Source organism: Microchirus variegatus (assembly GCF_963457635.1).
Source record: "Microchirus variegatus genome assembly, chromosome: 2".
In the NCBI taxonomy this organism is placed as follows: domain Eukaryota; kingdom Metazoa; phylum Chordata; class Actinopteri; order Pleuronectiformes; family Soleidae; genus Microchirus; species Microchirus variegatus.
The window spans coordinates 1,123,283-1,138,006 of NC_139803.1; the positions used below are offsets into that span (position 1 = coordinate 1,123,283).

General features: G+C 41.3%; 1 protein-coding gene across 1 annotated transcript in view; it reads right to left on the reverse strand.

Annotated features, from left to right (window-relative positions):
* Positions 1-730: 730 nt before the first annotated feature.
* col6a4a (collagen, type VI, alpha 4a) overlaps positions 731-14,724 on the reverse strand; it is a 60,472-nt gene continuing 46,478 nt past the window's right edge. The window contains exons 31-42 of the mRNA XM_083909775.1: positions 14,715-14,724; positions 13,813-13,875; positions 13,117-13,152; positions 12,971-13,007; positions 12,028-12,039; positions 9,413-9,906; positions 8,105-8,195; positions 6,089-6,742; positions 4,690-4,807; positions 4,389-4,537; positions 3,376-3,423; positions 731-2,022 (exon numbers count right to left, since the gene is read on the reverse strand). The exon at positions 14,715-14,724 is cut by the window's right edge and continues 53 nt beyond it. Of these exons, the coding sequence (XP_083765901.1) occupies positions 1,847-2,022; positions 3,376-3,423; positions 4,389-4,537; positions 4,690-4,807; positions 6,089-6,742; positions 8,105-8,195; positions 9,413-9,906; positions 12,028-12,039; positions 12,971-13,007; positions 13,117-13,152; positions 13,813-13,875; positions 14,715-14,724 (1,888 nt within the window). The 3' untranslated portion in view covers positions 731-1,846. The remainder of the gene's footprint in view (positions 2,023-3,375; positions 3,424-4,388; positions 4,538-4,689; positions 4,808-6,088; positions 6,743-8,104; positions 8,196-9,412; positions 9,907-12,027; positions 12,040-12,970; positions 13,008-13,116; positions 13,153-13,812; positions 13,876-14,714) is intronic.

Here is a 14,724-nt window from a genome sequence, read left to right on the forward strand (position 1 = left end):
TTTTTTACATTTTAAATTGTCCACGCATTTTCACACACACAGCTCTTTGTTTCATTCACACAGTGAACATCAGGGGGCGCTCTCAGCAAAGTCAGCGCTGAGTACGTGTCAGTGTAACTATACAATACATCTGTGACTTTAACCAGAGACAATCCTACACACACACACACACACACAGAACAGGTTCCATCTCGACCAATCACAAACCTCCGTCACACTCGACCTCCTGTCAGCTTTTTTTTTTTAAGTACAGTTCCGTGAGTTTGATAAAACACAGATGATGCACACACACACACACACACACGCACTCTTCAGACCTTTTAAGGCTCAGTGTGCAGCTGCTGTGTTTGTGTCGAGGTATAAATCAGACACTGAACAGAAACACACACACACACACACTTGTTTTTATGTCTTAGTGAGGACACCTCACTAAGACATAAAAACATGGTCTCCTTACTCAAACATGACTCAGTGCCTAACTTTAACTTTAACCCTAAAACCAGGTCTTAATCCTGAAAAATACAAAATGTCCCCACAAAGATATAAATGCAAAAACACATAAATTCTGTTTCTACTTTGTTCGTAAACTTTTGATCGTAAACTTTTGTTCGTAAACTTTTGTTCGTAAACTTTTGATCGTAAAAAACATCATTAACACAAAGAAAGAAAAACAAGACACACGTTTGTCGTAAACAACGTTAAAGTTTTATTCCACAGGTGAAGTCATGAGTCAAAAGTTCGTAAAGTTTGATTCTGGTTGGGTTTTTTTTTTTTTTTTTTTCTCCTGAGAAAGATTGTTGTTGTTTTTTTACAGAATATGACGGTAGGGCTAGCAGAGGCGGGGCTTAGTTAAGGGGCGGAGCACGTGATGTCACACCTGAGCACAACTGTTGAACAAAATGGCCGCTTTAGTCACGTAGAGCTGCAACGACTCATCGATCGGTTTCTTCAAAAACAAGAAAAAACTTCGGTAATTTGAATTTTTCTTTAAAACAATTGATTCTAGAATCTTTAATTCTTTGATTCCGACTTTGATTTTTTTTCGGACGAATCAATTATTGATTATTGAGTCATAAAATAAATCGGGATCCTGGTTTAAACTCGTCGACTGCATTCCTACCGATTATGTGCGATGAAAATTTCGTAGATTCGTAGATTTTGTGGTTTTTTTAATGCTATAAGTTCAAAAAGTCAAACATCGGAAAAGAAAACGCAGAGTCCTGACTTTGTGACGAGGTGTTCGTACAGTTGAAGATGGTGACATCACGCCCTCTGCTGGTTCCTCGCCGCGTCTCTGCGTCAAATTTTCACGTAAAAACTTAAACTCATTCCGTCGTAATAGAAATTAAAAAAAATAATTACTACGTGAAATCTGGAAATTTCGGGTTTTTACGAATAAAAGTTTTTTTTAATAATTTTTGGTGTCGTGTAACGTTCAGGGTCACTCGTTTTTTTTTTTTTTTTTTTTTTTTGATTTTCCGTCGTGACGGGAACGGAGTTGCCGTGGAAACAAAGCTCATTTACATAAAGGTCTACAGTTCTTCTTCTGTGGTCGGACGCGTCGAGTCTCCGCCCGCTTCACGACAAACAGCACCATGTTGGACGGACGGACGGCGAGCGTCGGCCATGTTTGTACAGGAGCGACGTCCACGTTCAAGAAGAACAACAGAGGTGACTTTGGTTTAACTCGTCCTGGACCGGACTCACGTGGACCGGACTGGACCTCCGTGGTTCTCCCTGCAGGTGGACGTTTCCTGAACTTGATAAATGTGAAGTGTCTCTGTGCGAGCGGCGTGGTGACCTCTGACCTCTGACCTCTGACCTCTGACCTCTGACCTCCTGGTCCTCATCGACTCTTGGTCAGACACAGGTTCTCGCACTCGTTTTGCGTCTTGAAGCGGTTCTCGTTGCCGCCGCAGCCGCCGAACCAGAAGCGGGAACATTCGTTCTGTTCGGTGTCAAAGAACCAGAACATGGTGTAGTTCTGACACGAGCCGGGATCCTGGACCTGGAAACAGGCGTCTGACACACGGACACAGACAGACCGGTGAGTGACAGGTAGACAGGTGAGTGACAGGTGAGTGACAGGTGAGTGACAGGTGAGTGACAGGTGAGTGACATCATCACCACCTTTACTTTAGTCATGTTTTTGTTGACGTTTGTTTAAAACCGTGAAACGGAATCTTCTCTCGCTGGATTTTCACTTTTCTCTTCATCAATGAGATCAATAAATAATCAGTGAATCAAATCTGATGAAAGAACTCAAACAATAGGATTCATTGATCCTCTGATTCTGACTCTTTGATTCATTTAACTGACTCTTTGGTTCTGATTCTGACTCTTTGATTCATTTAACTGACTATTTGGTTCTGACTCTTTAATTCATTTAACTGACTTTGGTTCTTTGACTCTTTGATTCATTTAACTGACTTTGGTTCTTTGACTCTTTGACTCTAGTTCTCTGACTCTTTAGTTCCGACTATTTGGTTCTCTGACTCTTTGATTCTTTGGTTCTCTGACTCTTTGGTTCTTTGATTCTTTGGTTCTCTGACTCTTTGGTTCTTTGATTCTTTGGTTCTCTGACTCTTTGGTTCTTTGACTTTGGTTCTTTGACTCTTTGACTCTAGTTCTCTGACTCTTTGGTTCTCTGACTCTTTGGTTCTCTGACTCTTTAGTTCTGACTCTTTGGTTCTCTGACTCTTTGGTTCTCTGACTCTTTGGTTCTTTGACTCTTTGGTTCTTTGACTCTTTGATTCTGACTATTTGGTTCTCTGACTCTTTGATTCTTTGGTTCTCTGACTCTTTGGTTCTTTGACTCTTTGGTTCTCTGACTCTTTGGTTCTTTGACTCTTTGGTTCTCTGACTCTTTGGTTCTTTGACTCTTTGGATCTCTGACTCTTTGGTTCTTTGACTCTTTGGTTCTCTGACTCTTTGGTTCTTTGACTCTTTGGTTCTCTGACTCTTGGGTTCTCTGACTCTTTGGTTCTCTGACTATTTAGTTCTTTGACTCTTTGGTTCTTTGACTCTTTGGATCTCTGACTCTTGGGTTCTCTTGACTCTTGGGTTCTCTGACTCTTTGGTTCTCTGACTATATAGTTCTTTGACTCTTTGTTTCTTTGACTCTTTGGTTCTTTGACTCTTTGGATCTCTGACTCTTGGGTTCTCTGACTCTTTGGTTCTCTGACTCTTTGGTTCTCTGACTCTTTGGTTCTTTGACTCTTTTGTTCTGACTCTGGTTCTTTGACTCTTTGGTTCTCTGACTCTTTGGTTCTCTGACTCTTTGGTTCTCTGACTCTTTGGTTCTCTGACTCTTTGGTTCTTTGACTCTTTTGTTCTGACTCTGGTTCTTTGACTCTTTGGTTCTTCAGTTCTTACCTTTAGAAGTGAAACTGTCAAGTCGAGGCATCGACACAACGTCTGCGTCTGTGGGCGGGAAAAAAAAACAGTTAACAACAAACTAATAACAACTATTATTATTATTATTATCATTATAACAGTAGTTTCCTGCTGCTGCGCCACCTGCTGACAGGAGCCTAATAACGACAACAATTAACCATTAAACGAATCGTTCAAAACTGAACTGAGGAGACTGAGTTTATGCCGAGTCATCGTTTGTAAAGTCAACGACGGTAGAAAAACACGTAACGGAGCTCGACGTGCTAACAACTAGCTGCTAGCTAAGTGGTCAGTGAGTGAAGGTCAGTGTGAGTGTTAGAGTCAGGACTTACTGTTAGCGTCACATGCAGCGTTCACGTTCACGTTCACGTTCACGTCGCCACAGCAACCGTCGCAGCAGAGAGAGAGAGAGAGCATGCACGGGCGAGCGAGCTAGTAAGCATGCAGCGTCGCGCGGGTTTTAGTGATTTTGTCGACCAATGAAAACACAGAGTTCACGACATGTGATCAACACAGAAGTGAGAGAAGCTGAGGAAACGACAAAGAGGTTTTACATCACAACTTTAAAGACCTTTATGAAGGTTAAGGACTTGGTTTAAGGGTTAGGATTAAGATTAGGGTTAAGTTAAGGATTAGGGTGAAGCTAAAGGTTAGGCTAGGGTTGAGGGTTAGGTTAGGGTTAAGTTAAAGGTTAGGCTAGGGTTAAGATGAGGGTTAAGTTAAAGGTTAGGACAAGAACAGTTTCTGCTTTAAAGGGTTTTTTTTAGGCGTTTTAAGGGTTAGGGTTAGAATTGTGTGTGTGTGTGTGTGTGTGTTCTTGTCTTTCTATGCTTGTGTGGACCACCCCCTGGAAAAACACCTTTTTTGTGGGGACATTTCTCCTTATGGGGACATTCTGCCCGGTCTCAACAATGAAATGTGGTGAAGACGTGTGTGAGAGTGTGTGTATGTGTGTGTGTATATGTGTGTGAGTGTGTGTGTGTGTGTGTTACCTTTGACTCCTAACACCACCCTCTGTCCGTCTCCTCGTCCCAGCGTCTCGATGACGTTCACCTGTCCCGTCTGGCTCCGCCCCCTCCTCTGCTCCTGGAACCGTTCCTCCGCCTCCTCTGCAAACTCCACCTCCAGCTCCGCCCCCTGACTGTCAATCAACAGTGGTGGTTTAAAAACAGACGACGGTGGAAAAGTTCCTCTTTAATCATGTCAGTGAACGGCAGTGGGCGGAGCTGAGTCGTACGTCAAAAAAAAAACACTTTTTAACGTAAACGTCATTAACGTGATTGTGCAGTTTACCCGTCTATAAAGACTCCTCCTTGTCCTCCTTGTCCTCCTTGTCCTCCTTGTCCTCCTTGTCCTCCCAGCTTGTCACAGGTCTGTTTCAGTGATGGATGAGGATACACGTTGATTCCCTCTGAAATATAACATAACATCACAATGAGTTCAGGTCGTTTAGCTTCTTATTTAAAGCCCACTGTGCTCTGTGCGCCCCCCTGTGGTGTAAGAACATAATAAGACCATGGTTCACTCTCCCACTCCAACTGAAGTCAATCAAATCTGCTGTTAGACAGACTTTGAACACAGTAAACTGAAGTTTGTAAACCACTCACTCTCCCACACCAAAGCCCATAGAGAAAACCAGTGATTTTAGCTCACAGGGACACCGGAGCTGCTGGTCCTCTGCTGCCTCGTGTGGTCACTTTGTGTCACTGAATTAAGTCTAAATTAAATATTTTAAAAGCCAAATTCACTAAAATCAGTCATTGTAAGTTAGTGATGGAGGCAGCAGTGGATCAACAACTCCTGTGAACTCCTGTGTGCTGTGATGTTAAAATCACTGGTTTACTCTATGGACTTTGGTGTGGGAGAGTGAGTGACTTTGGTGTGGGAGAGTGAGTGGTTTATAAATGATTTATTTAACCCTTTAAGGCCTAAGCCTTAACTAAGAAACTAGCTGCTACTTGCTAAGAAGCTGAGACGCACATTGTTTGCTACTGTGAAGTTAAGAAGTTAGCAAGTAGTTGCTAAGAAGCTAGCTGCTTGTTGCTTGTGAGTTAAAAAACTAGCTGCTGTGAAGCTAAAATGCTAACTGGTAGTTGCTGGAAAGCTAAAATTGTTCTTTACTATGAAGCTAGCTAGTAGTTGCTAAGAAACTAGCTGTTTGTTGCTATGAAGCTAAAACGCTAACGAAAGTCGTCGTTGCTAACTCAGCTACGTCGTTTTATTTCTTCTTATTTCTTTGACCCAGTGAAACCGATTTATTTAACCCTGAAACTGAAGTTTGTAAACCACTCACTCTCCCACACCAAAGTCCATAGAGAAAACCAGTGATTTTAACATCACAGTGTTACTATAATAACATTAAGAACAGTAACTTAACAACCGTGAGTTTAGTTAACTTATTTAGTTAAATTCGGCTTTTAAAATATTTCATTTAGACTTAACTCAGTGACACAAAGTGACCACACGAGGCAGCAGAGGACCAGCAGCTCCTGTGTCCCTGTGAGCTAAAATCACTGGTTTTCTCTATGGACTTTGGTGTGAGGAGAGTGAGTGGTTTACAAACGTCAGTTTCCTGTTGTTAAAGTCTGTCTAACAGTTACAGATAAAGACGTGAACGTGTTCTGAAGACATCGTAGACTTGAGCTGACAGATTTCCCACAGTAGGGGGCGCTCATGAAGCAGTCTTTCTTACTGTTGAGGGCGTTGAGGTAGACCCTGAGGAAGCGCTGGGCGTATCCCTGCTCGTCGAGCCTCAGCCTGCCGAGGTGGATGAGGTGCTGCTGCACAGGTGAACTGGCCAGCTCCTCCACCTGAGCGCGGCTGTAGCGGTCGCCCACCGTCACCACAAACACCGCCACGCCCTCGCACTTGGCCTGCTGGGAGACGGACTGCAGCCTGGCCCGGTCCTCGTAGGACGTCTGCGTGCCGACGACCACGAGCAGCAGCCTCTTCCTGCGCGGCTGAGCGGCCTTCAGGAGAACCTCCCTCAGCGTGAACTCCAGCGTCAGTCCCAGCGCCGAGGAGCTGCCCACCTGCACCATCTTCTGCGTCAGGTGCGTCCTCATGGCGCCGTGGTCCCGGTAGCTCTGCAGGTTGAACTCCACCTTCGGAGCCTGGGTGCCGCTCTGCTGGACCACGGCCACCCGGGCCTGGGTCCCTGCGCGGCGAGGCTGCGAGCTCACGGCGATCTGCTCCACCACGGAGCCCAGAAGCTGCTGGGCGCCCGAGTACTCGTCCGCCTGCATCTCCCTGGAGCTGTCCAACACCAAGGCCAGGTCCACGTCAGCCTCCTGAGGCTTCAGCACCTCCTGGATGAAGGAACACTCGTCTGCACGGCGACACGGGTCTGAAGGAACACAATCATCTCTGAGAAACCATGTGCTTCATGTCCTCCGTTAATCCAGTCATCACATTTAAAATAATAATAAAAAGATTTAAAAAACTTTTTTTTTTTTCAAAAAAATTTATAATAATTTTTGTGTCCTCGATTTATCGGATTAAAAGAACAAAAACAAACAATAAAAAAAAAATATTTTAAAAAATAATATATTTTGCGTCCTCAATTAATCGGACTTTAAAATTAAAATAAAATAAATAAATAAATAATTTTGCGTTGGGCGTCCTTGATTATTTGGATTTTAAAAACATTTTTTTGTGTGTTTTGCGTCCTCAATCGGATTTTTAAATAAAAAAAAAAAAAAAAATTTGTTGGGCGTCCTCGATTAATTGGATATTTAAATTCAATTATAATTTTTTTTTTATTAAAAAATAATTTGCGTTAGGCGTCCTTGATTAATTGGATTTTTAAATAAAACATTTTTTTTGCTTTTTGCGTCCTCGATTAATAAGATTTTTAATTTATTTTTTTTAATTAAAAGATAATTTAGCGTTTTGCCTCCTTGATTAAGTTGATTTTTAAATTAATTTTTTTTTTTTTTTTAATTAAAAAATAATTTAGCGTTTTGCCTCCTTGATTAATTGGATTTTAAATAATGATTTTGTGTTTTGCGTCCTCAATTAATTAGATTTTTTTAAAAAAAATTTTTTTTAAGCAATTATAATAATTTTGCGTCCTCGATAATCTGGATTTTTAAATAAAAAAATTGAAAATGATAATAATTTTGCGTCCTCAATTAATCGAAAAATAATTGGTTGAATACGCGATCTGCAGAGCTGCAGCTCGACATGTGTCTGAAACCTGCATTCTCCTGACTGTCCATCAGGGGGCGACAATTTTTTTTTTTATCAGTGCACATTTTAACGTCCGGTCACTTAAAGTATCGTAACATTACAGCGATTTAAAGTCAGGATATCGATCGCAAAGATTTACGTTGTGTTTTAGTCGTTTAACAGCGTCTAAATTCCTGCGCTAATCGACCTCAAAATCATTCATAGTTTACAATTTGGAATAAGTTCACAATTATTCAACCAAACTTGTATGTGAGAAATTTCATGTTTACGTTAAAACTTTAAAAAAGTGTAATTTTAAAGTAGTTTTCCTGCCATTTTAACGTCAATTTTGGCTTGGTTTGTTTCCTATGCCATTATGGCATTTTGTTTTTTTGGCCGACCAAATTTTTATCAACCTTAAACGCCCTCAAAACTGAGCGGAACGTCTGAGAAAAATGATAATCTCAACAGGAAGTTCGTGTCTCGGGGCCAAACAATAACAACAACAACAACAACAACAACAACAAGGTCGTCTCACCATAACAGATGGCACAGTTCTTGACCTTCCTCAGATCGGCGGCCATGTCCCTCCCCAGCACCGAGAAGATGGAGTTTCCCGAGTCATCGAGCTGTGGAGAAACAGAGCAGCAGGAATGATCTCTGTAATCTACGGGATTAAACATCAAAGTTCTTCCTCCGCGTCGTCGTTTCTCAGGCTGAACACAAACGTCTGGACGTCGGCACTTAGACGCTAATCTGGAGCAGCTTTGATGTTTCACAGATTGTTTTACGATAATCTGACGATGATGTTTCACAGATGTTCTCAGGAAGTGAGGACGACCGCAGCTAATTTAAAGGGATAGTTCGGAATTTTGGACATGAGACCTAATTTCCAACTATTTGGAATTCCATAATGACAGAAACGTGAAAATATTCACATTTAAGAAGCTGAAAAATGACAGAAACGTGAAAATATTCCCATTTAAGAAGCTGAAAAATGACAGAAACGTGAAAATATTCCCATTTAAGAAGCTGAAAAATGACAGAAATGTGAAAATATTCACATTTAAGAAGCTGAAAAATGACAGAAACATGAAAATATTCACATTTAAGAAGCTGAAAAATGACAAGAAACATTAAAATATTCACATTTAAGAAGCTGAAAAATGACAGAAAGGTGAAAATATTCACATTTAAGAAGCTGAAAAATGACAGAAACGTGAAAATATTCACATTTAAGAAGCTGAAAAATGACAGAAACGTGAAAATATTCACATTTAAGAGGCTGAAAAATGACAGAAACGTGAAAATATTCACATTTAAGAAGCTGAAAAATGACAGAAACGTGAAAATATTCACATTTAAGAAGCTGAAAAATGACAGAAACGTGAAAATATTCACATTTAAGAAGCTGAAAATGACAGAAACGTGAAAATATTCACATTTAAGAAGCTGAAAAATGACAGAAACGTGAAAATATTCACATTTAAGAAGCTGAAAAATGACAGAAACGTGAAAATATTCACATTTAAGAAGCTGAAAAATGAATAACGGATACACAGATACGTACATCTATAGTCTGCCGTTAGAATTGATTTGCCTCTGGTGCACTGTGGAGTCAGTATGAGTGTTTCTAATGCCATGCTAACTTGTATCATTGACTTGCGCTAGCCATAGCACCAGCAAACTCGGCAACTAGAAGAACCGAATGAAATTTCTTGAAAACGTCTCCATCAAACCAGCTCAGTTGGAAAATAGGTCTTATGTCCAAAATTCCGAATTATCCCTTTAAATTAAAACCTCTCTACGATGATATGATATGATATCATCCTGAAGTCAAACTCACCTCCATGGCTCGGCTGATGGCGGGAGCGTTTCGCAGAGAGACGACCGCCGGGACGATGTTGAGGGCGCGGTACTCCATGACGGCCGTCACCATGTCGCTGACGTCCTGAGACGGCCCGTCGGACAGGAAGACGGCCACCTTCCTCATCAGCACCCCCGACCGCACGCGCTTGAACACGTTCTGGCCCACGAAGCGCATGGCGGCCGCCAGGTGGCTCTTGTTGGGCGTCCTCTCCAGGGCGATGTTCTTCACCAAATCCAGCAGCTGCTTCTTGCGGCGGTAATCCTGGAAGCGGATCAGGTACTTGGTGTAGGCGCTGTACCCCACCACGGCCACACGGGCGCCCGTGGGACAGTTGCTCTCAGAGATGGCGATGTCCTCCAGCAGAGACAGGAGGACGGAACGCTGCCTCTCAAAGGCGGTGGGCGTCACGTTGACGGACATGTCCAGACCAAAGACCAGCTCTGTGGGGTACGCTGGACACTCTGAGCGATCTGTCCAACAAAGACATGAGGACGAGTGAGGACACCAGGGACGGACATGATGACAATATTCACATTTAAGACGCTGAAAAATGACAGAAACGTGAAAATATTCACATTTAAGACGCTGAAAAATGACAGAAACATGAAAATATTCACATTTAAGTAGATGAAAAATGACAGAAACGTGAAAATATTCACATTTAAGAAGCTGAAAAATGACAATAAACGTGAGAAATTATTAACATTTAAGAAGCTGAAAAATGACAATAAACGTGAGAAATTATTAACATTTAAGAAGCTGAAAAATGACAGAAACGTGAAAATATTCACATTTAAGAAGCTGAAAAATGACAGAAACGTGAAAATATTCACATTTAAGAAGCTGAAAAATGACAGAAACGTGAAAATATTCACATTTAAGAAGCTGAAAAATGACAGAAACGTGAAAATATTCACATTTAAGAAGCTGAAAAATTACAATAAACGTGAGAAATTATTAACATTAACATTTAACCACCCTGACCCTCTTTTTGGAGTCCCTGCTCGAAAATGACATGCCCAAACTAAATAGAGTAAATCTCTGCAGTTACAAGCTCTATGTGAATTATCTTTAACACTTATGAGATTCCACCAAAGTTTCACTGTAGATGCCACTGTGGCCACAAATATTGCATTTTAAAGCAAATATCACCTTTAAAATATGCAGTAGGAGCTTAAAAACACATGGAGGTCATGATACAACATGTGGACATGAGCTGTGCAAAGTCTGATGCTGCTGAAATAAAGCAGAGTGAAATTACAGAGGTTTTAGTAAAGAGATGTCTGGGCGTTCTCACTTTTGGCTCAGCTTGGCACCATCTGTGCCATTTGAGATTTCTTAGGTACAAAATTATTAAAAACCAATTTAATTTTATTTATATGTCAATATTTGTCTAAAAAGAACTTGTTTCGGTAAAAAAAAAAAAAAAGTATGATAACTCGCTCTAAATGGATGCTCTCTGTGCGGTGCGTAATAACAACTCTGTGGCTCTGCAGCGTCTTCAGTTACGCAGCACCATAGCTCTGGCTTACCTTGGTCAATTAGGGTGATTGACAGCTCGTCTAAACCGGTAGAATCAGACCCTGGTCTCCAAATGTGTGTGAATCACTTCATTAGCGAGTCAAAAGGACATAAATGCATATGACGCATTTGTGCGGACATTCGCCTTTCTCTAATCAGAACGATCTAATGTCGCTCTGTAATGATCAATCAGACCGGGATTTGTTCCCAAAGCATGCTGGGAAGTGTAGTTCTTCATTAGAAGCGGTTTTGTTCCGGTGGAAATAACTTGTTTTGATAAACAGCAAAGGTAAGACAACATTTCTGCTTGTATTTCTTGAAAGTCAGTTGTTGTTTTGCTCTTATTTTGGGGCTGGATCCGTGAATCTTGGTCGTAGAGTGATAAAAATGTTACCGCTGGAATCTGTAGATTCTCAGCTGTCCAGTCGACACGTGTTTTTTATGTTTACATAATCACGCTGACGCTCCGGTGCTGCTTTTCAATGTGTGCGCTGTGACGTTTTTTTTCCCGCTCCTGTTGGTTTGATCCGTCTGTGTTTTAACTGTGTTTGGTGAACATAAGAATGGTTTATATGAGCTTTTAGCTGAGTTTCTGACCTTTCTGTGGGTATGCAGCATGTCTGTGTTTGTTAAAGTTAGACATGGTTTTATGACGCTTTTGTCGATCCCGGGGGCAACCGTGAAGAAGAGGTTACGAATTCTAACGTCTTGTTTTTGTCCACAAACTACAAACGATTCTCTTTGCGGAGAAAAGAAACCAACGACGACCTCACTTTATGCTGCATCTATTACCACAAGGTGGCAGCAGCAAGCGTTTTGTAAGTGGGTTTGCGAGGGTCCTTGAATGAATCTCGAAGCTGCTCAACATGTGGCGAACCCTGCGTTACTTTCACTAGATCAGAATATTAGCATGTTTCTTTGCTAATGTCGGTGCCAGGTGATCACGTGAATCACACATGAGCAGAGGAAGTGTTTGAAGTCCATCCTGAAGGTTTGGTGATGATGACGATGGTGTCAGTGAACAGCTTGTACTCACTGCGTTGTTGTTGTTAAAAGTGAAGGTTACGTACCGATGGCGCAGGCTGTGGACGAGAGGAAGAACGAACAATTTACAACAATAAACAAACTAAAACTGGAAAAAAAACAACCTTAAAAAGGACCTTTAAAGGCGTAAAATGTTCGGTAAAATGATAATTGAAAAAAAATGTGCGCTGCTTCCTCTCACTTGTTCATAAACCACTCAGTCTCCCACACCAAAGCCCATAGAGAAAACCAGCGATTTTAGCTCACAGGGACACAGGAGCTGCTGGTCCTCTGCTGCCTCGTGTGGTCACTTTGTGTCACTGAGTTAAGTCTAAATTAAATATTTTAGAAGCTGAATTCACTAAAATCAGTCATTGTAAGTTAGTGATGGAGGCAGCAGTGGATCAACAACTCCTGTGAACTCCTGTGTGCTGTGATGTTAAAATCACTGGTTTTCTCTATGGACTTTGGTGTGGGAGAGTGAGTGACTTTGGTGTGGGAGAGTGAGTGAGTTTATAAACGTCAGTTTCCTGTTGAGAAAACCTAATTAAAATCTATGTCAGTTTAAGTCTACGATGTCTTCAAAACAAACATGTCTTCTTTATCTTTAACTGTTAGACAGACTTTAACAACAGGAAACTGACATTTGTAAACCACTCACTCTCCCACACCAAAGTCCATAGAGAAAATTGTCTGATTTTAGTGAATTCAGCTTTTTAAAATATTTAATTTAGACTTCAGTGATTTTAGCATCACAGGGACACAGGAGCTGCTGTGTCGCCTCTGGTGCTAGCTGCTAATGTTAGCATCCATGCCCAACAACATCACACAATCATTTAGCATAATTTTTTTTTAAATGCCATATTAGCATGTTAGCATATAAATCAGCTATTTACAGCCTGAGAGGCTTCACTCTCAGTGAAAACAAAATGGCTGCCAGCGGCTTTGGTGTGGGAGAGTGAATGTGTGTGTGTGTGTGTGTTCACTCACCACAGTTGTCTCTCACGTACGTCACCAGCTGACACTCCTGAGGATAGAGACAAACAGATTTTATTTATTCATTCATTCGTTTATTTGTGGTTGCTCTTATACAACAGGTCAACAGGTGGCGCTGGTGTTCAGACGTGTTGACTCACCGTCATGCCTTTGCCTCCAGGAGGACCTCGGGATCCCTGAGTGAGACGAGAAAAAAAAAAAAAAAAACACAATTATTCATCTTTTCTCTGTAATTATCATCAGAATGAGTCTTATTTATTTATTTATTTAAATGATGATTTGTTTGTTTCATTTCGACTCAGATTAATTAATCCTGTTAAACCTTTACAACATATTTAATCTCGGTGACAGATCGATCACAATGTTTATGCATTTTGTGAATGAAGATGTTTATAATTAATCCAGTAAACGCTTTAATAATAATAATAATAATAATAATAATAATCCCAGATGTTTAATAAATATAATGATTAATATCTGTATCATCTGGTTATTAATAAAAACAATTCTAATTTATTTGTTTAACAATCATTAACGTTCATATTTTGTATATTTTATAATAATATTATTAATTGTTATTTTTCATTTTTACAATAAATGCAGTAAACATGATAACGGTCAAATTCACTTCAGATTAAGACTCAGATTAAGACTCAGATTAAGGTGGTTTCATAATCTCCATTTTATTCTTAAATGTTTCTCTAAGCCGTGATTTTAATAAGTTAAAGTAGCGAATGTAACTTTAAATGTCCATCATTTCACAATAAAAGCCCCCGCGGACTGTGATGTGTCACAGATTATGGGAGAATAATCTGGATTAAGTGTCTGTTTCTCACCGTGTGTCCTGCATATCCAGGTTCTCCAGACACTCCTGATTCTCCAGACGGTCCAGAGTTTCCCTGAGTGGGTTAGATTAAGACAAACGTCAGTGTGTGTGCGTGTGTGCGTGTGTGTGTGTGCGTTTGTGTGTGTGTACGTGTGTGTGTGTGTTTGTGTGCGTTTGTGTGTGTGTTTGCATGTGCGCGCGTTGGTGTGTACGTGTGTGTGTGTGTACGTTTGTGTGTGTACGCGTTTGTGTGTGTGTGTGCGTGTACGTGTGTGTGCATGTGTGTGTGTGTGTGCGTGAGTGTGCGTTTGTGTGTGTGTGTGCGTTTGTGTGTGTGAGTGTGCTTGTGTGTGTGTTTGCGTGTGTGTTTGCGTGTGTGAGTTTTGTGTGTGTGTGAGCGTTTGTGCGTGTGCGTTTGTGTGTGTGTACGTGTGTGTTTGTGTGTGTGTGTGTGTGTGCGTTTGTGTGTGTGTTTGCATGTGCGCGCGTTGGTGTGTACGTGTGTACGTTTGTGTGTGTACGCATTTGTGCGTGTGTGTACGTGTGTGTGCATGTGTGTGCGTGTGTGTGTGCGTGAGTGTGCGTTTGTGTGTGTGTGTGCGTTTGTGTGTGTGAGTGTGCTTGTGTGTGTGTGTTTGCGTGTGTGAGTTTTGTGTGTGTGTGAGCGTTTGTGTGTGCGTGTGTACGTTTGTGTGTACGCGTTTGTGTGTGTTTGTGTGTGCGTGCGTTTGTGTGTGTTTGTGCGTGTGTACGTGTTTGTGTGTGTGTGTGTGTACGCCTTTGTGTGCGTTTGTGTGTGTGTTTGGGTGCGTGTGTGTGTTTGTGTGTGTGTGTGTGTGTGCGTGTACTTGTGTACGTGTGTGTGTACGCTTGTGTGCGTGCGTGCGTGTGCGCGTGCGTGGGGTCACTCACGCCTCGTCCG